This window comes from Equus caballus, chromosome 13 (assembly GCF_041296265.1).
Source record: "Equus caballus isolate H_3958 breed thoroughbred chromosome 13, TB-T2T, whole genome shotgun sequence".
Lineage (NCBI taxonomy): Eukaryota > Metazoa > Chordata > Mammalia > Perissodactyla > Equidae > Equus > Equus caballus.
The window spans coordinates 37,560,009-37,586,892 of record NC_091696.1 but is presented as its reverse complement, the minus strand read 5'-3'; the positions used below and the strand labels follow the sequence as shown (position 1 = coordinate 37,586,892).

Genomic DNA, 26,884 nt, shown 5'->3' with positions numbered 1-26,884 from the left:
GACTGTTAGAATAATACTCGTAGCTTATCTGTGTCCCTCACTCAATCCTTCCCAGGTCAGGAGGAATGACTTCATTTGACTGGCAGTTTAGGAGAGAAAACTGGGCATACGAGGTTCAACTTTTTGCTCTTGGGAGCAAGTTGCCGATATGGAACACTCATCTTCTCTGTTCTTTTATGCTGGAAGTCTTAGAGGGCAGGTCCCCCAGTACTGCCTGGGACTGATAGTTACGTCTGTCCAATTTGGAGGAAATTGCTTGTCCACAGATACAAGCCACATTCACGACTATCCTCTTTATCAGCAATAAAACACTATTTTGGCTCCTAATTACCTTACTCTTTTTTTCCCTCAATTAGTTCAGAATACAAGCACTTCTTGAGACTCCTTAAACACTCTAACATCCAATCTAAGCAATTTCAGAAAGAATAAGAATGAAAGTTCTTGAACAAGAATGAAATTTTCAGGGATAAATACACTAAGTATGACTACAATGTGAATACGATAACCAATTCTAGAGAGAGAAATTTTGATTAGGCATAAAAGAGAAGTTCCTTTATTTACTGGAAGACACTTCTGGAAAACATTTGGAAATCTTCATAAAGAACATTAAGCAAATCCATCTAGGATGATTTAGGATGGTATAACCTTAAGTGGTCAATGAAATCCTTGTTGTAAAAGGATGATGTCTCAATAAAGGGATCTCCAGATCCTTTATATTTATCAGAAGCAGCTTCGCTTAACTGCTGATCTTGTTGAAATTAACTCAATAAAACTACTTTTTCACAAAAAGTTTGTTTCTGTAGGGGTGAGAAAGCAGTGACTGAGGTCAAGGGACTTATACAAAGCAAAGGACGTCACTTTAAACCTGAAACCCAAATCTCCCTCCTTCGCTCTTCTGTAATCTGGCAAAAATTTCAGCCACTGAAGAATTTAACCTCATTTAAGTAAACACAAGGTGTGCATAAATAAGATATAGGTAATACTTCAATGACGAGTTTTCTTGAAGGGAGTCTTTGCAACACTAAAATTCAAATCTCTTGTGCAAAGCATTGACCTGGGAAAAAATGTAGAAATGACTATTTTACATTAGCTAAATATAAAAAGCCCAAGGAATCAAATCAAGTCATGGATGTGAAAGTGCTTCAAAAACTATAAAGTACCATATAAACTGAAAGATAGTGTTATTGATGTTGAGTTCCAGTAACCAGCAGAAATTTGACTCCAATATAGCAGAATTACATAATTTTGCCATCATATTCCCCTCTGATTTAGTATTTTTGATTACATTAATAGAAACTGCTAAGGAAGGACTAAAGTGTCCCCCCATCATGCATTTTCCCCATACATATAATATCTATTTCTGTTTCATTATATTTTCAAATTATATTGTGCATAATCCACAAGCTATGAGAACACGTTCAGGAAATGCTATCACACACAGATGAAAATAAAAGGAATGTACATTCTCTGTACTGTATCTGGACCGATACAATAAAAAAACCCCCAAAATTCTGCCAGTATGAAGCATGGTCCGTAAGCTATGGGAATACAGTTTATTAGTTGGGATTTCAGGAAGTTATTCTATTCAGTTGTTTTTGTATATTTCCTTTCCTCTTGTGGCAGTTCAAGTAGAATCTGAGCAGTAGAGAGACTAGAACATGGAGACGAGAGACTGAAAGAGGAAGAACAGTATGGACACGATGGCGAAGGCCCAAAGCCAAGAGGGAAGACAAATTTATTTAACTTGTGCTAAGCCTGACCCTGTTATTCTTGGTGTTTCCTTGTTTCCAAGAACATCTAATAAAGAAAAGGGGTCAGTTCTCACAGTAACAAGTTCTAAGCTTTAATTTTGAAACTGGGATTCTGACACCTGTCACTATAAACTGGAACAGCAATGCAACAAGATCTAACTTTTATGGAGCACTTACTGTGTGTCAGGCACTGTTCTAAACGTTTTACCTGGATTAACTCAATCATCACAATAACCCAGTGAGAAGGATACTATTATTATCCCTATTTTACAGAGGAGGAACTGTAGAGAGAGAAGCTAAGGAACTTGCCCAAAGTCTCAGAGTTTCTAAGTGATGAAGTTTGGATTTGAATCCTGAAACTTTTCCTTAGTAGTTCACTGCAGTGGTTTTCAAACTACATTCTGCCGAACCTTTTGGCTCCAGGAATTCTACGTTCAAAATATATTTTGTCCATTTACAAAACTGCAGTAAAAACATCACAATCCAAACTTTTATACACTGTATATAATGCACTGAAGGAAATCAACGCACTAACTTTTTGCTGCCAGGTTAACTCAATTTTGTGCAGATCTTAGAATAAAGCTAATCCTGTCACCTCTGAGATCTTATTTGAATTTCCTATAAATGTTTCATTGGTTTGGAAGGTGTAACTCTGCACTGATTTTTTTTAACTCAACTGGATCTGTCTGCTCAGGTAAAAGCGTACAGTGGGCATACAAGCTCAAACACCAGGCAGAGTTCAGCTGCATCGTATCACAGTGCAAGAGCACAAGAGTGAACAAAGGAACATATGACCCCATTAAAGTTTGGGGGGGCCTATTGTCTGACATATCTAAGGTAAAAACTAGGGGTTAGATATGATTTTGAGAAATTTTCTACTGTTCCTACTACCTCCTGTTATTCCTCTTTCTAGCTACAGAATATTTAACTGAAGGGTATCCTGAGATGGCAAGGGAAACTGCTGGGAAAAAATCACCTCCTCAACCCCACTTCAGCCACACATCCCCACTGTCACACTCTGGACCTTGTGCCTACAATGCCCTGTCCTTCCAATTTGCTGGATCAATCACTTCCAGTCAGGTCTTCGATTCTATTGGGTCCACTATTCCACTGACCATATACCATCTGCTGTTCACTGACCAATCAGTGTAATGACAGCTCTTTCTTTTATTCACTTTGACTCTTTATCCAGCTGAGATTCCATGAGCCATCGTTACAATATTTTGACCAATACTATAAACACCTTTGCTCCTCTCTCATTTTGTTGCATGTAGCTGGCAAACCCCAACCCTGAATGAAGCCTTCTACTGGCTTTCACCACACACTAGTACCAAAGTAGCTGAGTACTACTAGAGAAGGTCAACAAGGCAGATGGGTTACCCAGTCTGTGTTCATGACCACTGACTTCAATGAGGCTTCCACACTGCTGGACAATCCTACTGTGTCACCCGTTGGTATGCTCTCTCTATAGCTACTTATTTCGAACATTTTCTACTTTCTTTAAACCTTGGACTTCTGTCCTTCCTACCTCCATAGCAACTCACAGCCAAAGACTTTGCCTACTAATCTGAAGGAGTTATACTCATCCTATCCTTCCTTTCTTTCTAATATAATAGAGGAGCTATCCCTTTTCCAATGCTTTGAATGCTGTCCTTTTCCATCTTTTCAGGAAGGTTATGGTATTACTCGTTTCTTTCTTCTCCTGTGCAAGTAACAGTTCCCTCTCTCAACTATATCTTTCCTATGGGCATTTAGTCTATTTTACACATTGGGATTCCACCTGAACCTTCTTTGCAGAAAGGACCTTTTCTGCCAGAACAGTGAAACCTCTTTGCCCCTAAGAAAGTCTTGTAAAAGGAGTCACTCCACATATAATTAGGATAAAAACAACAACAGTCATGAACTGGATGTCACACACACAACCGTACAAATTAGTAGCAATGCTGACATCACTAACATTTTCAGAAAAAAAGCCCAGTTTCACCAAATTCGAAACCACTCTGATATTTCCTTTATATGCTTTACAATTTTAATAAAATGGAGCTGTAACTGACATATAACACTGTGTACGTTTAAGGCGTACAAGGTGTTGATCTGATACATTTACATACTACAATATGATTACCAGGGTAGCATCAGCTAACTTCTCTATGAAGTCACATAATAACCATAGATGCTTTACAATTAAGAGCTCTGCTAAAACTGCACAGGCAACAAAAGGAGCTGAATTTTTTAAGAGTGTTATTTTAATAACCAGTAAATCTGACAGCGTGATTTTGTGTTACTAGGTCTAGATGGAAGAGAGGAAGGAGGGAGGAGGAAGCAACAAATGTCCCAGCTACAGCCTTTTTGAAGAGCTAAAAATACTGCAGGATAAATACAGAAGCATAAGTAATACTTAAGAAGTAAGTTTGACAGCATAGTGATACATTTTTATAACAAATTATTCATGGAGGGAGCTTGACATTCCCAACCCCCAATATTCCCTTCACCTGCAATGAGCAGTTAGAAAACAAGCTCATTCCTTAACTCCGACAGCTCTCCTGACAGCTGTTACATTAATTAAAGGTTTGGTCTCACAGGTCTGTATGTGTGTGTGGTGGTGGTGGCCCAAGCTGAGAAAAATCCTGCAAGGGCATTCACCTGGGATACCCTTCAGAAAGATGCCTTCTTCTTCCGGAGGGCACCACCTCGTCTCTGCTGCCTACAGCTCCGTGGTGTCAGAGCAGGCACTGCCACTGCTGCGGGGCCGCCTGCAACTCTAATGTGTTATTTAATTTTGTAACTACTATTAAGATCTCTAAAGCGTTTTTTGTGATGCGCTGGAATGAAAGATGCTCCATAAAATGAAGTTTATTATTAGTATTATTATAGCTCCCGGGCCTAAAATAAAGCAAAATTATAACCACAGAGACTTCAAAGGGAAAATCGGAAGCCACTTGAGTCTCAAACACTGCCAAGTGGGCAGGGGATGGGCGGGGGCGCGGGTAGGGGGGCTCCCATCCGGCGCCTCCCACCCCTGCTCCCCCAGCAGCATCACAACCCCGCCTCGTCGGGCCCCCTCTCACCCGGCCGCAGCTTCCGCGGGGGGGCCCTGACTCCTCCGGCCTCCCCCCGCCCGTCAGCCCTCTCGGGGCTCGCGCACTGCCCTACAGGCTGCCTCGCTCCCCGCCCCAGCCTCCCCGCCTGGTTTCTAATTCCTTCACAGACGCCTCAGTTTCCTCCAAGTCGCTTTCCTCCCGTCTCCCCCTCTGACTTTTTTTTAAATCCAGGACGAAGCTCGTTCCTCCGGGGTCGCTCAGGTCGGGCGGCTGGCTCCCCTCACCCCCCTTCCAAAGTCCGGGACCCGCCAGCCCAACCCGGGTCTCCTCGCCCCTCTTCACTCAGCCTGAGGGTCCCGCCCGCGACCAGCGCGTCTTCTCCTCCAGCCCCTCTCCCCCTGAGCCCTCTGCCGCCCGGGGGGCCCGGGTCGCCCTCCGCCCCCTTTCGCCGCAGGCCGGCCCCCGCCTCGCCCGCCCCAGCCGCGTTCTCCCCTCAGCCGGGTCTCCCTCCCCTCCCCTCGCCCTCAGCCAGTCCCCCGCCCGGCCCGCGCGCCGCGCTCACCCGCCGACTCCCCGGTGTTGATCCAGTCCGGGTTGGCGATGCTGGCGATGGCGAAGATATCGGCGGCCAGAAAGAGACATCCTGAGATGATGGTCAGTTTATCCATCTCCCCGCCCCGCTCCCCCCACCCCCCGAACCCCGGGCAGGCCGCGGCCTCACGCCTCCCGCCCCATGGGCCGCCGCCGGGGCCCGGAGTCCCCGCGCCGCCGCCTCGCGCCCCCTCGGCCCCCGCGCGCCGCCCGCGCCCTCCGCGCGCCCGGGACCAGCAGCCGCGGCGCGGCCCGCACAGCCGGAACCGCCGCCCGCCCCGGAACTGCTCGGCCCGCCCGCCCCTCACCCGGAAGCGAAGCTGCGGCGCAGGCGAGGCCGGCGAGGCCGGCGAGGCCGGCTCCGGCTACCCGGCCGCCGCCGCCCGGGGCCGCGCTCCACTCCGCCCGTCTCTCCTGTGCCGCCCGCCTCGCTGCCCCGACCAGGACGCTGCCCCAGGCCCCTGTCCCACTCCCGGTTTCTTCGGGCCCGCCACTCCGCCTCTTGGCTCTCTTGCCGATGATAATAATATTGTCGTCGTTGTTACTCTTTGGTTACAAAACGTCCCTCAGTCTTCAGGCTTTCAAAAGGGAGACTGGATGGGGGGCAGGGGGGCGCCCGTTTTCAAGCAGGAGGCAGACCCTGACTCCGCCGAGTGACTTGGGGGCCGCACAGCCCTTATCACTTTGTACTGTCATTGCCCCTTCTGTGTCAGCTCCGGGACTGCCCCATTTAGGAAGTAACTGTCGACCCCTACTGTGCGTCGGGCCCTGGGGATGCTGGAGGGGACAGGAGAGGCCGGGCTCCCGCTCTCTTGAAGCTTGCCTCCTGGTAGGGAGGAGACAGAAACACGTTAGAAACTTCTATTTAAAATAAAGATAATTTCAGGTGTTGATCCACGAATTAAATTGGGGGTCGGTCTGATGGCAGGGAGCAGGGGACAGCAGGGATACTTAAGACGGGCAGAGAAGTTTACACCGACTGCCAAGATCCTGAAGACCTGACCTGTGAAGATCTGGGCAGGACTCCTCCAGACAGGGAAAAGCAAGTGCGTAGAGCATTAGGGGAGCGGGCAGGCAAGGAGGTGGCCTGTTCAAGGAACTGCAAACGGCCTGTGTGGCTGGAGAGTAGTACGAAAAGACAGAGAGGCAGGCAGAGGCCAGATGAGCTTTGGGAACCACAATAAAGAGCTTAGATTTTGTTCTAGTGCAACGGGAAGGCGCTGGAGGGTTTTCAGCAGGAGAGTGACAAGATCCTATTTAATCAGTAAAGGCAGTGTAGACTGGGGAAGGGGCAAGAATGAAAGCAGAGATACCAGTTAAGAGGCAAAGGAGTGCAGGAAAGAGAGAGAGAGATCTGGCTTTGGCTGGAATGAGAGTAGTGAAGATGGAGAAAAATGGACAGATCTGGATGTTTTGTAGGCAGAGGGACCGACTAGCTGATAATGGGGGGAGGGGTTGAAAGAGAGGACTGAATGACTTCTAAGTTTTTGGCCTGAGTAACCAGGTGTTTGTTGATAATTCTTACTAAGTTGGGCCTGAGGAGAGGCTTAGGTTGGTTGGATAAATAGAAAAACATGACACTGGCATAGTTTGTTAGCAATACAGATGATCTATCTATCCTCCTACAATTTTGCTGTCTAGTGGAGGCTTCCTTTTTTTTCATGGCTCACGGGCCGAATCACCATTAACCCTGACTTTGGATCAAGCTCTTTCTCGGATAGTCCCCCATGCAGCAAACAGGAGATGAGACACTCATTTTCTCCTTAAATGCCACCTAGGTCATCATTAGAAAGACCTAGAAGAGTGACATCTGTCTCTATTTTTGGAATGCCTACATGTCCACAAAACTCAGCAAGTTTCAAATTCCACCAAGTCCAACAGCCTTGCAGAAATGCACAGAGTTATCAGTGTCACCACAGAGATAACTGTGTATAAAAAGTGTATAAAAACTGTGTATAAAAAGATAAGGAGGGGTTTGATTGCCAGTCTGTCGACTTTCCTGTCCAAACATTGGTCTCTTGAGGGGGGAGGATTTTTAAAAAATTATTATGATGTCATCTATTTTTCCTTTGCCACAGAAACTGGCACAAGCTGATTTGTATATTCCAGGGATTCAGATATGTGTATCACATTACTTTAGGAGGTCTTCATTCTAAGTACTGGAGAAGTTTGATGGAGTCATATTCTTGGCTTCTGGTGCAGTGTTTCTATTGCCCAGTAATATAACTCCGACTATACAGTTCTGAATTCTCAAATAATGTCCACTGATGTTCACTATTGGGCAGTGGATGAGAGTCCTAGGGTGAAATGTTGGAATGGTTTGCCTATTCTAACTCTAACTGAGTGGAATAATGATGACTTGATTCTTGTGTTTAAAAAATGCAAGTATAGGGGCCAGCCCAGTGGCACAGCAGTTAAGGTTGCACGTTCTGCTTCGGCGGCCTGGGGTTTGCTGGTTCAAAGCCCCAGTGTGGACCTACGCACCACTTGTCAAGCCATGCTGTGTCAGGAGTCCCACATATAAAGTAGAGGAAGATGGGCACGGCTGTTAGCTCAGGGCCAGTCTTCCTCAGCAAAAAAAGAGGAGGATTGGCAATAGATGTTAGCTTAGGGCTCCTCTTTCTCAAAAAAAAAAAAAAAGAAAAAATGCAAGTATAGGGCTGGCCCTGTGGCCAAGTGGTTAAGTTCATGTGCTTTGCTTTGGTGGCCCAGGGTTCACTACTTAGGATGCTGGGCATGGACCTAGATACCGCTCATCAAGCCATGCTGTGGCAGCATCCCACACAGAAGAACTAGAATGACTTAGAACTATGGAGCTGTGAGGAGGAGGGAAAAAAAGAGGAAGGTTGGCAACAGATGTTCGCTCAGGGCCAGTCTTCCTCACCAAAAAGCAAAAAAAAAGTAATAATTTTTAAAAATGCAAGTATAAATTCCTCCTTCTACTCAGGCAGCACTTCTCAGTCCCTCCTGCTTCTGCTCCTCCACAAAAGGTTCTAGATCTAAGATTAAAGCATAAAAACAACTAGTATAGAATTAAATAATTTTTAAACATTTTTTACCAAATGAATGGCCACATATCACTACAAACAACAGTCATCTATCCCATCCCTTCTTACCAACCAGGATCGGGGTGCAATGGGTGGGCAGGGACCAAAGACTGCTTACAGATTTCCCATTAATCCTCTTTTTAGCCCCACATCTCATTCTTGCCTTCCAACAAACCTGGTGTTTCAAAGTCCCAGGCGTCTGTGAGATCTATGGGACAGATCAGTTCCATTTTCCTCTATATCTCAGTCTGGATTTTAGTACAGGCAAACCCTAGGGGTTAGGGAGCGGTGGTGTGATGGAGTAAAAAGAATACAGAACCATATTCTAGTCCCACCCCTACTATCGACTTGAACTTGGGAAAGTCACATTACCTCTCTGTGCCTCCTTCTCCCGTCTGACCTAACAGACTCCCAGAGTCAGGCACTCTGCTCCAGCGATAGGACCTCCTCATCCTCTCACTCAACCTTAAGCAAAGCAGCTGGGACTTTTCTATTCCGAGAGAGGATGAGCCATGAGGCTCCTTAAGGCAGAAAATCCTTGGGGACCTAGAAGAACATAGAAGGCCCCCAGGAGGGAGCTGTGCTGGCAGCCTGAAGTCATAAATAGCCATCCTGTGGCTGTTAAAGGAATGTGAGCACGGTGTGCTTTATCGTGATGGATGGTAGGCCTCGGCCCAGCAGAGGCTGAATCCAGATGGGGCCTCGGGGAAAGCTGTGGAGGGGAGTGTGCAATCACTCCACTCTTTAAGGAGTATCTTTAGCCTGACAGGATAAAGAACACACGGCCTCCCTGAGGGTCAAGTTTATTGTGCAGGCCAACAGCGTGGTGGTTGCAGCACACATGTGCCCCTTGGGTTTCTGGGATTAGTTAAAACAAAAAAGCTAAATCCAGAGGTTAACGATTGGTGCCTTGGGCTCAAATCTCATGTAGTCTCATGGATTGGGTTCCCTTGGAGCTGACCCGGAGAGAAGAGATTATTGAATAGTGCGCAGGAGCTTTATTAGGGAGTGCTCTCAGGATCAACTGCTGTGGGGGAAGGGAAGGAAGCAGGGTTGGGCAGAGGGGGCAGTACGGCTGTGGTACAGTCCAGCAGGCTTTGGCAGACCCTGCAGGAAGCTCTGAAGCTGGGATGGCTATTCAGAGTTGTCCTGAGTTGGGGGTAAAGGGGCCAAGCCTTGGTATCCCTGCATGGACCAGCCAGTGGATGCTAGTTACCCCAGGAATGGGGCATGACTTTTGGTAAGGTGGCTCTTCAGCCAAGGACAATTCCTTGGGAGGGCAACAGCCGAGACCTGTCTACCTACAACCTTCCCAGTAGCTGGGCACTAGGCGCTTCAGTCCTGAACGGGAACCAGGCAGCACAGTGCAGCATTTGCAACAGTGCACACATTGTGCTCCGCAGATCCACTTGCTTCTTTTCAGTTCCGAGAGCAGCACCCTCAGGACGCTGTGGGCATCTTTTCCTGTGGGAAACTAAGAAGAGGAAGGTTAGTGGGACAGACTGCAGCTTCTGCTGCAGCAGCAGGTCATCTCGAGGCATAACTGACACACTCATCATTTCCATCCTCTCCTATCCATCCTAGATTCCTTTCACCCTCTGCTAGCACCTTTGATGGTCTAGGTGGCTTATGTGGTGAGGTGGCCCAGACTGCCCCGCCCTGAGGGGTTTGAGCCTCTGGTTGCCACGTACTTCTCAGGCTGTGGCTGATCTATTTGTCTATTTACTGGCAAAATAGGACAAGGGAGTACTATGAGACACCCAGCTGGATCATGTGGGTGCCAAGCCATTCCATCTTACTACTGGTGAAAAATTGAACAATCAGTGCTTCCCTGTGCCTGAGGCTATGTACAATCCTCCTTTACTGGGAATGGGTCTTCATTATTACCTGGGCAGTGGGTCATCCAGCTACAGAATCCCATCTTGGCTTCTCCTCTTTCAGACCATCCCTGGAACTAGCTGTTGCGGGTTGGGTTCTCTAGGAAACACACTCTGAGTTGCAGGGAGTTTATTGGGGAGCTCTTGGGACCCACACCTGTGGGGGGAGGGAAGGAAATAGGACCTGGCAGAGGAGGAAGTTAGGTTGCAGTGCAGCCACAGGAGGAGCTCAGTGGACCCTGTAGGAGCTCTGAAGCTGGGATGGCTCTCCAGAATTGTTTGAGTTGGACAAGGGAGCCAAGTGTTTTTTACCAGTCACCGGATGCTACCTGCTCTGGGAAGGTGTGATCTTGGGGAGAGGGCTGTCTTCAGCTATTGCAGGGGTGGAGTGGAGGGGAGGACTAAGTCCTTCAGCCCTGAAGGGGGACCCAGGCAGCATAGCACAGCATCCACGACAGTTTGTATCTTGCAGTTCCGCCAATCAGTGTGATCTTGGCATCCACTTTAAAGAGAGTTTTCAGCCTGGGATGCAGGGAAAGCGGTGGAGCCCCTGTGTGCCACGTGCCGCTGATGCTGCCCTTACAGAACCTCGAATGCTGACATGCTTTATTCCCACAAACTCTCTGCATTCCCCTTCTGATAGGAAAATGGAGGAAAAGGATGCATTTTATGATAGAATTAATTTGGTATCTGGACAGACGCTTTGCCAGACTGTTTGGAGGAGGAAACAGGCGATCTATCACAGAAGCCACCTGTAGGAGACTCCTTGAGGTTGAGAGTAGCGGGAACAGGACGACTCCATTCATTTCCTTTTGTATCAGCCTCTGCGACACAGGATTTATCCAAGAAATCTGCCCTGGTTAATTGTCTGTGTAGAGTCACAGAAACAGCCAAATAAGCTGGGACCTGCCTGGGTTTACCATGAACATCTTTGCACGGTGCTCTATTACTCTTTGTTGAAGGCACGAATGTTGAGATGCTTAGCTTTCAGTTTCATCAGAGTGGGGATGACAACAGGACCTACCTCATTACATTGCTTTCTATTTCTTCTAGAATTTATTTATTATTTTTTTAAAGATTTTATTTTTCCTTTTTCTCCCCAAAGCCCCCCCCACCCCCCACATAGTTGTATATTCTTCTTTGTAGGTGTTTCTAGTTGTGGTATGTGGGACACTGCCTCAGCGTGGTTTGAGGAGCAGTGCCATGTCTGCACCCAGGATTTGAACCAACGAAACACTGGGCTGCCTGCAGCAGAGCGTGCGAACTTAACCACTCGGCCACGGGGCCAGCCCCTAGAATTTATTTTTGATAATTTATATTTTCCTAAAATTGTCCAATTCATCTGTTTTTTAAACCCGAATTCCAAGAAGATAGAGCCCTTGTTTGTCTTGTCTACTGTTGTGTCCCCAGCATCAGCACAAACCAGAATGGGATTCTAGTAAATATTTGTATGAGTGAATGTGTGTGTGGGAGGAAGAATTATTTTGGAAAAAAGGAATAATTAATTCCTCTCCTAATCGTGACTCATTTTTTGGCCACCCTTGGCCTTTTCTCATTCAAAACATTCATGAAAAAGTGCAGTTCCACAGCAGTGGGAACTGTTGATGCAACAATATTAAAAATACCATTATTGGGAGCACAGCAGGGGATTCTGTGCTCTTCCATGGTCATCTAGCTATGATCTTCCTCTGTAGACCATTTCACATCTTGGACACACCCTCCTCTGTGCTCCCCCCACCCTCCCTATTTCAATAGTTTCCCAAGAATGAATGACGAACCCATTGTGAGCCAGGCACTGTGCTAGTCCCCGCAGGTGTTTCGTTTTTTTTCCACCAAAATTTTCACACACTCCATTTTCCAGGGTCCATTGAGGTGGGTCCTCGTGGTGACCGCACTGCTGCCCAACTTCTGGGCGTCGTCGCAGCGCCCCCTGGGGGTCAGCCCGAGGGGCGGTGCCCGAGGTCTCCTCCCCGCCTGAGGTCCCCGTTTTGCGCGCAGTGCGCCAGCTGCTCGCTCCTCGAGGGTTCCAGACAGTTGGGAGTTGGACCGACTCCAGCTTCCGCTCCGGGAGGCCCTGCTGAGCGGCCTGCCTTCCCGGGGCCATGAAGAAGGCCTCTGTCAAAAGCAGAAAAGGTGACTGGGGAGTGGGGAAGAGAGTGATGCCCTGGGGACCAAGCCTTCCTCACTTTTCCTTCTCTGTAAAATGGGAATGTGACACGCTTGGCCTGGGAGATAGCCTCTCTCCGTCATTTGTTTACCGAACTATAATTTACAGACAGTAAGAGCCCCCCTTTTTGGTGCACAGCTCTGAGTTTTGACAAACGTATACCCATGTTTAACCACTACTGCAATCAAGATGTGGAACAGTTCCACCATCCCCAAAATTACCTTGTGCTACCTGTTTTCAGCCAACCCCTTCTCCCACCGCAGCTCCTGATACTCCCGGTCTGTTGTGTATAGTTTTGCCCTTTCCACAGAGAATGTCATAAATACGGAAGCATATAGTGTGGAGTCTTTTGAGTCTGGCTTCCTTCACTTAACTCTGCTGCCTTTTGAGACCGGGCTTCATAGGGGGTTGTATCATAAGCACATGTAATTTGCAGGTTGGGGCTGGAACTCAGACCCTGCCTAACATGCCACTTCTCTGTGTGCCCAGGAACTGGAGGCTCAAGGAGCCTTGTCTCTAAAGACGGTAACTTCTTTACACTAGGTTATTTATTTTCCAGACAGAGAGCATCTGTGGTTTTGGGGAAGGTGAGGTTGGAGATAGGCAAGGACACTTGCTTGGAGGAAAGGGCCTGAACCCAGCCAGCTCCCCACAGCTGGGGTGGGGAGCAGGGGAGGGCCCATCCCTCAGCAGTCGGGAGGACTCCTGAGCCCCCAAAACACCACAGTCACATGGATTTGGCAAAGGCTTGGCAAGTAGCAGTTTGTTACTTGTCCTTAAGGAAAAGTGGTGTGTGTGTGTGAAATGCTGAAAAGTGTGCTGAAAACAAATCTCCTCAGAAGCTTCCTCTTGGGAAAATAACTTGTTTTAAATCACTCTTTAGTCTTTGGAACATTTCTTGTGAGATTTAGTTTTGTAGAAAACATATTTCAACTCCTTCCGTTACCTGTTGTCCCAGATTTTCCTCCCAAATGCTCTTTTCCTACTGTCCCTTTTCGCTGTCATTGCCATGACTTGCTTGGGTGACTGCAGTAACCCTTTTGTTTCCCACTTCCACTCCCGACCCCACAATCCACACAGCAGCCAGAGGGTTGAAAAAAAAAAAGCAAATCTTATGTGTCCTGCTTAAATCACTTCTAAGCTTTTCCAGCAAGGTCAACTTGGGAAGCAGCCCCTGTCTGCTCTGCCTTTGCTCCTCCTGCCTGCCCCCTACTGGTCTCCTTTATGTTCTTTCCACTTAGAACCTTGATCCAATTTGCTCCCTCCCACCCTCCTTTGCCTAGATATTTTCTATTGGTCCTTTTGACCTCAACTCAAATTTTACTGGGCCTCCTGTTGGTCACCCTCAGAGCATTCTGTACTTTTCCTTCATTGCGTGTGTTACAGTTTGTTATTCAACATATATTTACATAGCTGATATTGTGTCCTCCACTAGGCTGGAAGATCTATGAAAGCAAGAAACACTTTCCTAGCACACTGCCTGCATCAATATATAAATAAATGCTGCTGTCTAGGTGAAGGATGAAAACAAATCTTCCTCTTTTTATCAGAAAAACAAATCAGTCTCAAAATCAAGACATCTGAACACAAGTTGAGCAAAACTAAGGAGACCAAACTCACTGTGAGCAGCCTCGGTTTAGGCCTGATCGTCATCCAGCATGGGCCCTTCCTCCAAATCATCCATCTCATCAAGAAGGGGGCTGCAGCCAGGGATGGAAAACTCCAGCCAGGTGACTGTGTTTTTCCCATGCATCCCACCCTCCACCCCCTGCCTCCCTTCTATATGCCTTCAAGGAGACTTGGGTTATTAGGTTTTGGTGTAACCATAATGATGATGATGACATTGTTTGAGAGCTTTCTATGGGCCAGCTGCTGTCACTTATATAATAACCCTCACTGTTGTCCGTATTTATTAATTGAATTCTTACAATAACCCTCTAAGTAGGAATTATTATCATCGCCTTCCTTTTACAGGTGAGGGAACTGAGGCTCAGTGAGATTGAGTTCCTTGTCCAGGTTCACCCCCATGTAGCAAGTGGGATACAGACACAGGTACTGTGTCACTCCAGAGTTTATGGCTCTCTGTGGATAAAGATTTCTTTTTCGTAGGTAGTATTCATCATCATCACCATTTAGAGGCATGATCCCATTTCACCCCACTCTGACGATCCCATTTCACCCACTCTGACAATCCCTGAGATAGATCCTGCATTACACCACGTTAGAGATAAGGAATCAGACATTTAGTAACTTGCCCATCATCACACCAAGGAGCAGGGATTGGAATTCTGTTAGATTCCAGAGCCCAAGGGCTTTATCAATACTGTCCTGCTTTTCTTGTCTTTGGGTGAATGAAATTTCCATCCAGTTCAAGATGTGTTTTCCCAGTGCCTGCTCCGGGCCTAGTGCTGTGCTCAGGAGTCAGGGAGGCACAATGGGATGGTAAGGGGGTGAGAAGGAAAAACCATTCAGGCCCAGGCTCTGCCACTTTCTAGTTCTGTGACCTTGGACAAAGTCACTTAACCATCCAGGCCACAGTCACTTCATCTCTAAATTGGGATAATACCACCTTTGTCAGAGATTGCTAGGATTTGATGAGTTAATTTTTATGAAAGTGCTTTGAAAACTATAGAAATATTGGCAATCATTTCTCTTAGGCTGTTCTTACTGAAAGAGTCTCTAGACTTGTCTTTTTTTTTTTTTTAATAAAAAATGACTCTGGTACTAGAGCCCCAGTGGATTAAACCACTGGTTTGCAACTCTGGTTACCTATGAGAATCACCTGGGAGCTTTCAAAACTAAAATTCCTGGGCCCCATCTCCCCAGAGGTTCTGGTTCAATTGGTTTGGGGTTGGGGTCAGGGCAGTTTATGGTTTAAAAGCTCCTAAGGTGATTCTAATTGCAGCTAGGGTTCGAAGCAGTGGATTAAAGAAAGTAGATAAATAGTGCTATTACGAACAGTTTACCTCACCTTAACATCCAAAGCATTTTCTCCGCATATCACTACTTGGTACTGGGGAACAAATGCCAGAAAGAAGGTTCTGGACTTTCCAGACCAATAGAGCTCCAGGACAGGCCCCATGGGCTTGTCTGCCTGTCCTCCTCAGCTTCTCTGGGGTCAGGTGACAGATGTTGGTTAATAGCCAACGTGCACACTCGCTAGAGTGGGAGAGGAGTATGCTTTATGCACAGGAAACAGAAGCTCTTGGTGGGGCATCAGTTAGTGGGCTCCTTGAGGTCAGAGGCAGTCTTGAATTCAGCTTTTAAATCTAGGACTTACCTACAGTACTGGCACATTTATGATGTCTGTGCTTAATAAATGACTAATAAATGAATATTTGCCCCAGGCACTGTGCAAGATGTTTCCACATCTATTATCTAATTTAATCTCTGCAACACTCCTGGAAGATAGATAATCAAATATAGAGGCTTAGAGAGAAGAAGTAATTTGTTCAATACACAAAGCTAAGTGAGTGGTTAGAGCTGGGATTTGAATCCATGCCTGCCTAGAAAGCCCATACCTTTGACTAGAAATGAGATTTCAATACAGAGGAAGTCCAGAGCCTCGTATCTCTTCGTGACAAGTCAGCCACCTCTCTTCAGGGTCTAGGTTTCAAAGACTGTAATTCAGTTTTGACAATGATTATGAGATTTTTAGAAGTGATAGTCCGAGAAACCTGCTATTTCTTTGACCCCATTACCTCCCAGCCCCATTATTTCTCATCTGTGTGCTTTAAATTTCTCTCCTTTTTGGTGTTTCATAACGTGATTTCATCTTGATTTTCTAATTTAGTTTAGTGTTAGTTTATTCTGGCTAAACTTTAAATTCCCTTTGGCCAATATGGCTTTAACAGACTCTGATAACCAGAATGTTAAGAAATTAATATAGTTTGAAGGTAAATAAAAGTCACGTACTGGCCACCACCCTTACCAGGCCACATTCATTCAGTAATTGTTTCCTGAATGCCTGCTCTGTGCAGGCATCCTGCTAGGCACTGGGGTACAGGGTGAACCAAACAGATGTGGTCTCTAACCACTTGGAGCTTAAAGTTACAGCTTAGTTGGGAAAGATGGAGAAAAATAAAGGTCTATTTTTCAGTCATGGCTTGGCTGCTTGCAAAGTTGATTTAATATAGGTTATCAAGACAAAGTTTATATAATATGGTTCCTACAGCCCATTAAAACAGAATAAAACGTGTTATGAGGTTAGTATTCATAACTTCCAAATTGGTGTTTCTTTATGAAGGGCAATGTTAATATCTATTGCCAGAGTAGTCACATTCATACACTGACACGTTTGGTTTACAGCCAGAACGGTCAGGGAATTAAGCTGTTTATTTTCTGCCCTCTTCACAAAAGTCACCCTTTAACAACATAATTAAGCAGAATGCCAAGCCATAGCTTTCAGCCATAAACACTCCTTTTAACATTAGGCAAGTAAGTTCATTCAGTGAGGTTTTTTTGCCGTTGTAATTAACCTCCGCAGGGTGAACAGCGGTTTCAGACCGCACGATCTGCAGGTAGCTGGGAGCAGCCTAGTTTTATTCTGAAGTTTATGGTTGGCTTTACCCCCAGCTACTTTTTAAGACCAAAGTAGGTTTTCTGCACCCTTCTAAGTATTCATTTTCTTTAACACTGGGAACTTTTGTTTCTGATAGGATCTAGCACTATGGAAATTTGTCCTTGGTTTTGCTTGGCGGCTTCCTTTGGGATCAGCAGTTCCCGATTACAGCACAGTGGGGTGTAGGATTAGAGAAGGTATTTCCCCTAGATTCTTTCCTCCTCTGAGTGAGGCTTCAGCTGTCTTGCAATGAGGGTGATTGAGGGGTCCCTAGCTTCCCATGCACAGAGAGGTGGACACATCCTTTGGTTCTTCATTGGAGTCACTTCATCCGATATTAGCTAGGAAGTCTCCAATACTATTCGGCAGGATGTTAGTATGAGAAAGATCTGAAGACTAAGATTTTACCCAATGTGAGTCTGTCCTTGAAAAGCAGTTTCTTTGTATTCCTTCCTCTCTTGCCGAATGCCTGTGTAGCAGTCAGGGTTCTTCATTGTAATTAACAGAAAACAGTTCTGTTAAGGCACTGAATTTAGGACATCAAGTCTGACAGAATTGCCAGAAAGGCTTGGAAAATAGAGAACAAAGAGCCCATGAATAACTACGCCTGGAAACCTGGTGCTCCTGTCACCCCTCTGCATCTCCAGTTCCAGGTTCAGCAACCCTGGTGGGAGAACCAATGGCTGGACCTAGTTTACATGTCTATGCCGTAGCTGGGGGTAAGGAGGCGGGTGCAGTGAGTCATTGGTCTTTTTAAGCATCCAATTTAGGGGTTCAGGGGCTTGCTGTCAAGATGTGGTTCTCTTCCCACCTGCTGGAGGCTCAGAAGCTGCATGGCTGACCATCATGCTTCCCTCCCTGTCCAGCACTGCCCTCAAGTAGGGGACCTAGCTGTCACATCCCTTTGAACCAACGTACTCTCTGTGGACACATCTTAAGCTTAATTAAAGCATGCTAATTGTCTAGCATTAATTAGCAATAATTGTCTAGCAATTTGTTGAGAATTATTTGCTCAACAAATACCGTGCAAGGGCAGAAAATAAAAATGAAAGGCTTGAAGTTTAATATGGTCTACTTACTGTGGAGGGCACTGGAAATTGCCAGGCAAGTATAATAGAAAGTAGGTCCTTCATTCATCACTTAGTGTAAATGGTTTTTTCTTTAACAGTAATAGCCATTCATTTTATTGGAAACAAACACGTTTTTAGAATTCTAAAGGATGGTTTGGATTATAAATGGTTTTTAGCCTCTGTTATGCCAAAGACTTCAGAAATGTGAAATGTTGTAAAAACATGATATAATCATCATACTGCTGTTAAGAAACATCTTGGTTGGGGGGCTGACCACATGGTGTAGTGGTTAAATTCGGTGTGCTCTGCTTGAGTGGCCCAGGTGTGCAGGTTTGGATCCCTGGCATGGACCTACACCACTCATCAGCCATGCTGAGGGAGCAACCCACATACAAAAAAATAGAGGAAGACTGGCACAGATATTAGCTCAGGGCTCATCTTCCTTGAGGAAAAAAAGAAGAGGGGGTTAGCCCAGTGGTGTAGTGATTAAGTTTGTGTGCTCTGCTTCAGTGGCCTGGGGTTTGCAGGTTCAGATCCCAGGTGTGGACCTATGCACTGCTCATTAGGCCATGCTGTGGCAGCATCCCACATACAAAATGGAGGAAGATTGGCACAGATGTTAGCTCAGGGCCACTCTTCCTCACAAATGCAAAAATAAAAAAATAATAAAAAAGAGGAAGATTGGCAACGGATGTTAGCTCAAGGCCAATCTTCTTCACACACACACAAAAAAAAGCAAAAAGCATGCAACATCTTGCATGCATTCTTCATTATGCAAAGGATACTCATGTCACTGAGATGGTTATTTTTGTTAAATAAGGCTGAAGTCTGGTTTTGGTTCAAAATGAACCAACAAAATGAACCCATAAAATGAAACACCTCACAATAAAGTCAGAAATGGTATGATCGCTTTAAACCATTACCTTAATTTTACTGATAAATTTTTTCCCTCTTCAGGTGATGTTCTGATTAGTGTTGGCCATGCCAATGTATTAGGATACACTCTTCGAGAATTTTTACAGCTTTTGCAACATACCACCATAGGAACAGTGCTAGAAATCAAGGTTTACCGAGATTTTATTGACATACCCCAAGAATGGGAAGAAATACATGATTTAATCCCTGAGACCAAATTCCCAGTAACATGGTAAGTAGTTCATTTTAGGGTATCTTTGTTATACTACAGATTCCCCAGGGCCTATGAAGCACAGGGTCTTGATTTAACGTGAGAATTATCAAATGGACCATGGTAGGAGGGATTGGTGACACCACCACAATAATTTACTGGGTTTCTAAATCCTTTTGGAAAGGACAATGTGCAGGACCTAATATGAGGCAGAATAACAAAGCCAAGAGCCTTGAACCTGGAGTTAAAGAAAATACAAACCACCTGATGGGAACTCTGCCTCTAAACCTACCTGCAAGGTGCCCCCTTTTCCAAAGTCAGCCCTTAAACATGGGCCATGAATCCCATTTCCTCATTTGTCTTCGCATATTCAACTTCTCTCTCTCTGGATCCTTCCCAGTAACACTTAAGAAGCCTTTTAAAGCCCCTACCATCTTAGCAAACCCCACTGTAACTCCACTCTCCTCTCCCTGCCCCCTCCAGACACTGTCCTATGCCTTGACTCCAAACTTGTTAAAAGAGTTGTATTGGACATCACTATTTCCTCAGAAGACACCATCTCCCAGGCACTTCTCAACCCACTTTACTGTAGGCCTTGCTTTCGTTATTGGCTGAGAGGTCTCTTCCCATTCCAGGGTCACTCACAACCTTCATGCTGCTGCTTCCAATGGATTCAGTCTTCACTTTGCTTGGCTTCGCGCTGCATTAGAAGCTTTACAACCTCCCACTCTCACTCTTGTTGAAACATTATCTTCCTCAGGCTCCCGTGATACCACACTCCTCAGATTTTCCTATGACCTCTGGGCACTTGCCTCTTGGTCTCCTTTTATCCAACCTTGGAGTTCCTCAGAGTTTAATCTTTGGCTCTCTTCTCTTCTGGGCAATATCAGCAATGCCTGTGGTTTCCATTACTATCCACACATTAATAACTTTCAAATTGTATTATCTCCAAACTTGCATATATAAACTCTGACTTGAAATCTTCATTTGGATGTATCATAAACTTCTCAAGCCCGTTATGTGTAAAATCTAAAGCTAGCTCATCACTGAGCTTCCAGAGGCCCTATCTTATTGGGGGAGTACTTGCCTAGTTAACAAATCAGAAATCTAGGGGTTGTACTTGATTTCTCCATCTCCCTTGTCTCCCACACCCTCCCACTCAAATAATCACTAAGACTTGTCATTTCCTTCCAACCATCTCTCGTTTGTTCCCTTCTCTCTGGCCACTACCATCACCCCAGTCAAAGCCACCATTTGGTCTCTGTGCATCTACTCTTGTCCTCTATTCATTTTCTACACAGAATGACTCTTTTACAACGCAAATCTGAACATGACATGTTCCTGCTTAAACTCTTGTAAGACCTTTTGTCCTCAGGATAAATGCCCAAATCCTCACACTGGGCTCTGCTATCCCGGTTGGCTGGTATCCGCATACTGCTCTTCCCTTCCCTCTCTAGTCCACTTTGGCTTTCAGCTTTTTGACCTTACGTAGCTCTCTGCCTGGGGCCTTTGCACCTGCTCTTCTGTCTGCAACATGCCTAGGACCCTGTCATTACTCTTCCTTGAAGGCCTTCCTAAAGGAAGTGTTAGCACTGTCAGGTCCACCTGTCATTTGCTCTCATAGCACCCTGTGTATCTCCTTTATAGCATTTATCCCAATTTCAATGACACAATGTCTAATCAGTTGTTTACTCTGTTGCCCTGGGAGAATGTAAACTCTATGAAGGCAGAGACTAAGTCTGTCTTGTTCTGCTAAACCTACCACAGGACTTTCATGTGGTTGAGGGCTCATTTATTCAGTGAATGAAAATGAAAATCCAGCTCTGAATCTCAAGTAAATCACCTAATCTCTGAGAGCTTGTTTATGTCACACATAAGTACCAGGGACTCTTCTGAGGATCAGATATGCAAGGAAGTTCTATAGGACACAAGAACATGAGATCCTTTTCTTTTAGTGACAGATTCAGTGCTCTGGTGCAAGAGTTTGTTGTTGTTAGTGCCACTGAGTTGTTTCGAAATCCTAGTGACCCTGTGTATTGCAAAGTGGAACCCTGCCCACTGTTCTTTTTGTGCCATCCTCTTACCTTCTGGTGCTATTATTAGACAATGCTCTGCTGCTATTCACAGGGTTTCCATGCCAATTTTTTGGAAGTTGGTGGCCAGGTCTTTCTTCCTAGTCTGTCTTAGTCTGGAAGTTCTGCTGCAACCTGTGTACCATGGGTGACTTTGGTGGTATTTGAAGTACTGGTGGCATAGCTTTCAGCATCACAGCAACATGCAGCCTCCATACTATGACAACCGACAGATGGGCGATGTGGTTCGCTGACTGGGAAACAAACCCAGACCATGGCAGTGAGAGCAGTGAATCTTAACCACTAGACCACCAGGGCTGCTGATGCAAGGGTGGTCTTTATTAGTTCTGATAGGATTCCTGAGCACTAGTTGCTGCTGCTGTGTGCCTTTGATTATTGGGATGGGCTCAAAGAAATATGGCTAGGAACTTTACCAAGACTAAAAAATGGCCCATGTTGCATAGACATTACTTCAGAGATTCCAACCTGTGGCCCAAGGGACTTTGCTCATCTCCCACAGCATTTTAAAAACCCAGAAGAGTAGTCATCTACAGAGAGCAAGGAGGACACATGGGGTTTTTCCAGGGGACAGTAATGGTCGCTACCAAGCTGTTCATAATTTTTTTCATTAAACTGTTTTTTGCATTTTTCTGTATATTTCAAAATTTAAAAAATGAAAAATATTTGAATTAGTTGCCAAATTTACAAATCTAAGATTTCATGGAAAATCTGCATCTCTGATTTCTCCTGAAAAATCAGAAGATGGACTTGCATTCCCACATGTGACAGTGGGCTAGAGATGGGTAGCAGCTGTCCCCTTCAGATCAGGCACAGACTGGGGAAAATTTTTCCCCCAAATAACCAAACCAATCCTGATTTGATTAAAAGCTGTTAATGATAACAGTGAACACTTATTCATTGCTCACTATGTGGTGGGCTCTGCTTTACAAGCATCATACCATTTAATGCTCATGCCAATTCTTTTTATTATCCTCGTTTTATAGATATGGAAAACCGAGGCCAAGAAAAATGTGTATGTACTTGCCAGGGATCACAGGGCTAAGTAGCACAGGTCTGTCTCTAGAGTAGCAATGTGGAATAAGAACTTTTTGCAGTGATGGAAATGTTCTGTACCTGTGTTGTTCCATATGGTAGCCACTAGCCAAATGCAACTGAGGAATGTTAAATTTTATTCAAGTTTAATCAATTTAAATTCAGCAGCCATATGTAGCTGGTGGACCCTATACTGGGGAGCATAGCCCTCGAGCCTGAGCCCTTATCAGCTTGTAGAACAACTATGTTCTAAGCATTTTAATTACACAGATTTGGAGATTCAGAATATTAAAATCTAAGGATGGCAGACTGACCATTCAAAAGCACAGAAGAGAGAAACACAGAATAGTACAACTTAAGTAGGGGGCTAAACCCCACAAACAATACCAAGCACGTTTTGAGTCTCTTTCTTACTTAAGCAAAGTGCTTATATTTAAGGCATTTTAGTGACTTATGTGGAAGGGGGCAGGGAAGGGGTAGAAGGAGGAAGAAAAGGCTTCTTTCACAAAGTTAGTATGACCTTTCTGAGGAGCAAATGGCACTGTGTGCACACTGGAGAAAATATTCCATATGATGCTCTGGGCAGGCCTAGTGGTATAAAAACTGTTTCTAGCCAACCCTGACCTCTGCTGGCCTGTGGCCTTAAATGCCAGTTTAACAAGAACCTATCCCTGCCACCTGTCCTTTATGGTTGCCTAATACAGAGTTACAAAGGATACCCTTTGCAATCTGAAAAAAAAAAGTACCTTGGACTTTTTTCCCATTCATATGCTGTACAGGAAGCCCTGAGCATGTCTGAAGGCAAACTGTTCTAATCCTGAGATCTTCTGAATCTTCTTGCACAGCACTAAATCAAGGATAAAAGAAAATCATACAATTTAAGACTAGTGGCTCTCAGTAAACATGACTCAATACTAATTGTATATTACTAGAAGAGAGCAACTTTAGGAAAAGCTGTTCAAATTTTGGGGAGCAAATAAAATAGGCAGATCTCCAAGGATATTAGTGATAATACTAGCAAGTCTGACAGGTTCGGGGGGTGGGTGGTGGGAAAGAAACCTACTTCCTATTTCCTTTTAGCATCACAGAATGTATGAGAGGTTCATAATCACAAAGATCTAGTTTTGGATCTGCTCAGCAACAGCACCAGGATGGCGGGAGCAGGTGACAGATAGCATTTGTTCAGGAAAGGAATAGCAGGCACAGGTACTGCAGGTATTAGGAAAGTTCAAGAGGCCTGTAATTGCTAGCAGACAAGCGTCACCCAAGTTCCAACAATCAAGAAAGCCAATAATTGGGGGGCTGGCCTGGTGGCGCAGTGGTTAAGTTCACATGTTCCGCTTCAGCGGACAGGGGTTCACCCGTTCAGACCCTGGGTGCGGACCTACATACTGCTTGGCAAGCCACGGCTGTGGCAGGCGTCCCACATATAAGGTAGAGGAAGATGGGCACGGATGTTAGCTCAGGGCCAGTCTTCCTCAGCAAAAAGGGGAAGATTGGTGGCAGATGTTAGCTCGGGGATAATCTTCCTCAAACAAAAAAAAAAGAAAAAGAAAGCCAATAGTTGGGGCAAGTTACAAAAAAAATCTTTAAAAGCTTTTGGAGAGCAACAGAGAGGTGGAATAGTGAATGATGAGATACACCTGAGTAAAAGGTGTTCTACAAATCCACATTGGTAAACCCAAAGGAGAGGCAAAGAATGATGCTTAGGAGAACAAAAGAAGACTCAAAGATTTACCAATGACTAGCATGCTGAAAATCTTTGAGGCCCACTATTTCCCAGCTCCCCTGGAAACTGGTAATATTCTCTGTTATTGCTGACCCCATGTGACCCATGAGAACAGAATTCTGTGGAGGAGATGCCCAGTTTGACCTGTCATTCTGGATGGAGTGAAATTAACCTACCCTTAAAGCCTGCTAATATTCAGGTCAGTACTGTGGCTTAAGTCTGTGCAAAGCTTCTTAAAGTAATGTGAGGGCTGGCCTGGTGCTTTAGTGGTTAAGTTCACACACTCCGCTCCAGTGGCCCAGGGTTCACAGATTTGGATCCTGGGCGTGTACCTATACACCACTCATCAAAACACACTGTGGCGGCATCCCACATACAAAATAGAGGAAGACTGGCACAGATGTTAGCTCAGGGTCAATCTTCCTCACCAAAAAAAAAGTAATGTTAAATAATTTAAGGCAGAATTTGACTTATGTTTAGGAATGGAAACAAATATAAAAGTACTTTTAGAAAAGAGAAAAATTTCAACAGAGAAAGGTAGTGCTAAAGCTAAACTGTATCCTTTTAGGAGACAAAGCAGGTTATAAGACATCTTGTTAGGAGACAATGAATGTTCAGACATTAACAATCCATTTCATTCACTAGTCTTTTCATTTCAGCACAACAAAGGAAACTGAGAAGGCAAAAGAGGACTCTTTCAAAAGCAGTGATGACAATGAAGATGTAGTTTTAGATAAAAAATTTAAGTATTATAAAGGTCCCCGGTCCACTGGACATCACACTGCAAAGACACCAATGTCTATCTCCAGAGAATGGCATGGATATAAAAAGAAGAACCGTACTATTAGTGTAGGAAAGGACATTAACTGTGACGTGATGATTCACAGAGATCACAAGAAGGAAGTGAGAGCCCCTTCTCCATACTGGACAATGGTGAAGCAAGACAATGAAAGCTCCTCCTCCTCCTCCTCTGCCTCAGATGCATTTTGGCTGGAAGACTATGCCCAGGTTGAAAAGAGCAAGGGTCCACCTGTGCAAAAGTTGGTTAGGCAGTAGTTTGCAAATCTGTGCTCAGAGGTGCATTTCTCTTGAAAATACTCAATTTTCGTGCATTGCCACGTACAGGTCAGCTATACTTACAGGAGTATGCGCAAACTTACCAACTCCCTTTCATGACTGTGTTGTAAAGCTGTTGGAGACCTCCTTCAGCCTGATATCCAAAGACTTCCCTGGGGCCTCAAAGGCTTCACAAACTTTGCTATTTTCAAAATAGCAACATCATTCAGATCATTAAGACCCTCCTTTTGAGAAGAATGTCTCATCTTTTAGAAAATGCAGCAGAGGAACCCAATATCAGAATGTGTGAACATAGTAGAGAATTTCACTTTTTAAGGTAAGTACCACATTTTTATTTAGATATTTAGTTTCTCTTGTTTTGCAAACTTCAAGTGCCATACTTAAAAGAAATAATAGAGATATATTTTTTTGGCTAGTTGTTCACATTAGGATTTTTTTTCACTTTTCAGCCCTACTTTTACTTTGAATGTTGGGTTGATAGTTAATTACTTGAAAGAGACAGGATAGAAACCGATAGGGAGAGGGAGAAGATGAGAGAGAAACAAAAAGTCTGCCACAGTGAAGCTAAATCAGACATGTAAAATGAAGCAGCGGAAATACAGGATATGACTAATAGGGAAAACAAGTTTTAGAAATAACTAGTGCAAAAAAGGCAAAGTGGGTAAAACTTAGACCATTTAATTGTTCTCACCCAAAAGGACAGATTTTTAAACTCCTTTTATCTTAAAAAGCCACCAGTAATAGTCTGGAAATATTTACTCTGATAGCTACTTGGCCTTGATTTTAATAGTTTCTGATACTCTGTACTCTATTATTATATTCCCGTTCTGCTTTACAGCATCTGAAACAAAGGTCTCAGCATATAATAAATACTTATTCATTAACTGATTGGGAAAAATGCAAAAAAACCATTTAAACAGAATGTTTTATTGACTTTAGGTCAGCTGGGAACAATTACCTGCATTTATGCTTTAAGATATTTCACCTCCTTAAAAAAAAAAAAGATAAATATTATAATAGAGACTTGACTTTCATATGTTTGCTGCTCTGGGTTGGGAAAGTGTTCAGCTCTGTCCTGCAATGTCTTTCAGTATTATAACTCATCAACGAAAGGCGTATGCCCCAAATTTCCACTTGCTGCCATTGACTTCTGGCCAGAAACAAACTTCTTTGCAGCCTTTAAGTAAACAAACAAGAAAAGACAGAAAGTTAACAGAAATAAGAAAATGTATTATCAAGTAGATAAACTTATTTATTCTGTTATTTCAAGAGTTTATGGATAGGACATTCTAAGCCAGCAATTCTATAATAGGCTCTTAGGAAAACTATAGGAGAGGGCTGGTGCATTATTTTAATTTGTCACAATGTAGGAGGAAAAGCTCAGCTGTTCCTTTGGATGTTCCATCATATGTGTGACTGAGCAAGTGTGCTGCTCTAGATATGAGGGTCGCTGTTAAAGAGGGGGATAAGGAAAACTTCACTAACATTACAAAATAGGGCAGGGTTCGGCCTTGGGCAGGGCTGTACTTTCCTGTTTCTGTATTACAATGGCAAATAGTCTGAGTCAATAAAAATACAATGATTGTTAATTTGAAAGTCAAACTTTATATCCTAGTATTCTTATTCCATGACTTCAAGTTCAAAAGCTGATTGTTTAGGTTAAGTGTAATACCATGAGTAGCAGCCCCCCCATTATCTCAGGCCACCCTTTTTAAATGGAGA

At 44.6% G+C, this 26,884-nt stretch overlaps 3 protein-coding genes and 1 long non-coding RNA gene across 10 annotated transcripts in view; 1 reads left to right on the top strand and 3 right to left on the bottom strand.

The window, feature by feature from the left end:
- The window catches only part of MOSMO (modulator of smoothened), a 64,380-nt gene extending 58,735 nt beyond the window's left edge, over positions 1 to 5,645 (bottom strand). Inside the window, exon 1 of the mRNA XM_023616181.2 lies at positions 5,355 to 5,645. Within this exon, the coding sequence (XP_023471949.1) occupies positions 5,355 to 5,460 (106 nt within the window). The 5' untranslated portion in view covers positions 5,461 to 5,645. The remainder of the gene's footprint in view (positions 1 to 5,354) is intronic.
- A 6,561-nt stretch (positions 5,646 to 12,206) lies between these two features.
- On the top strand, positions 12,207 to 26,253 carry PDZD9 (PDZ domain containing 9). Its single transcript, XM_001491605.5, has 4 exons — positions 12,207 to 12,440; positions 14,025 to 14,204; positions 19,063 to 19,252; positions 24,745 to 26,253. The coding sequence occupies exons 1-4, from the start codon at positions 12,410 to 12,412 to the stop codon at positions 25,139 to 25,141; spliced, it is 798 nt and encodes a 265-aa protein (XP_001491655.1). The 5' UTR covers positions 12,207 to 12,409; the 3' UTR covers positions 25,142 to 26,253.
- Positions 19,165 to 23,244, bottom strand: LOC138917168 (uncharacterized). Its single transcript, XR_011424771.1, has 2 exons — positions 23,103 to 23,244; positions 19,165 to 21,557 (listed from the first exon to the last, which is right to left on the bottom strand). It is a non-coding gene; the product is annotated as an uncharacterized lncRNA (long non-coding RNA).
- UQCRC2 (ubiquinol-cytochrome c reductase core protein 2) overlaps positions 26,074 to 26,884 on the bottom strand; it is a 33,894-nt gene continuing 33,083 nt past the window's right edge. For all 7 annotated transcript variants that reach the window (XM_070232214.1, XM_001494381.6, XM_070232215.1 and 4 more), the window contains one exon: positions 26,074 to 26,339. In XM_070232214.1, coding sequence (XP_070088315.1) covers positions 26,256 to 26,339 — 84 coding nt within the window. In that variant the 3' untranslated portion in view covers positions 26,074 to 26,255. The remainder of the gene's footprint in view (positions 26,340 to 26,884) is intronic.

What these genes read in the sequence shown, in the direction of transcription:
- PDZD9 (XM_001491605.5), top strand. Translation starts at nt 12,410, where the DNA reads ATGAAGAAGGCCTCTGTCAAAAGCAGAAAAG. An exon ending in GGATGGAAAACTCCAGCCAG is followed by an intron (nt 14,205 to 19,062) that starts GTGACTGTGTTT and finishes TTCCCTCTTCAG; the next exon opens with GTGATGTTCTGATTAGTGTT. An exon ending in ACCAAATTCCCAGTAACATG is followed by an intron (nt 19,253 to 24,744) that starts GTAAGTAGTTCA and finishes TTTTCATTTCAG; the next exon opens with CACAACAAAGGAAACTGAGA.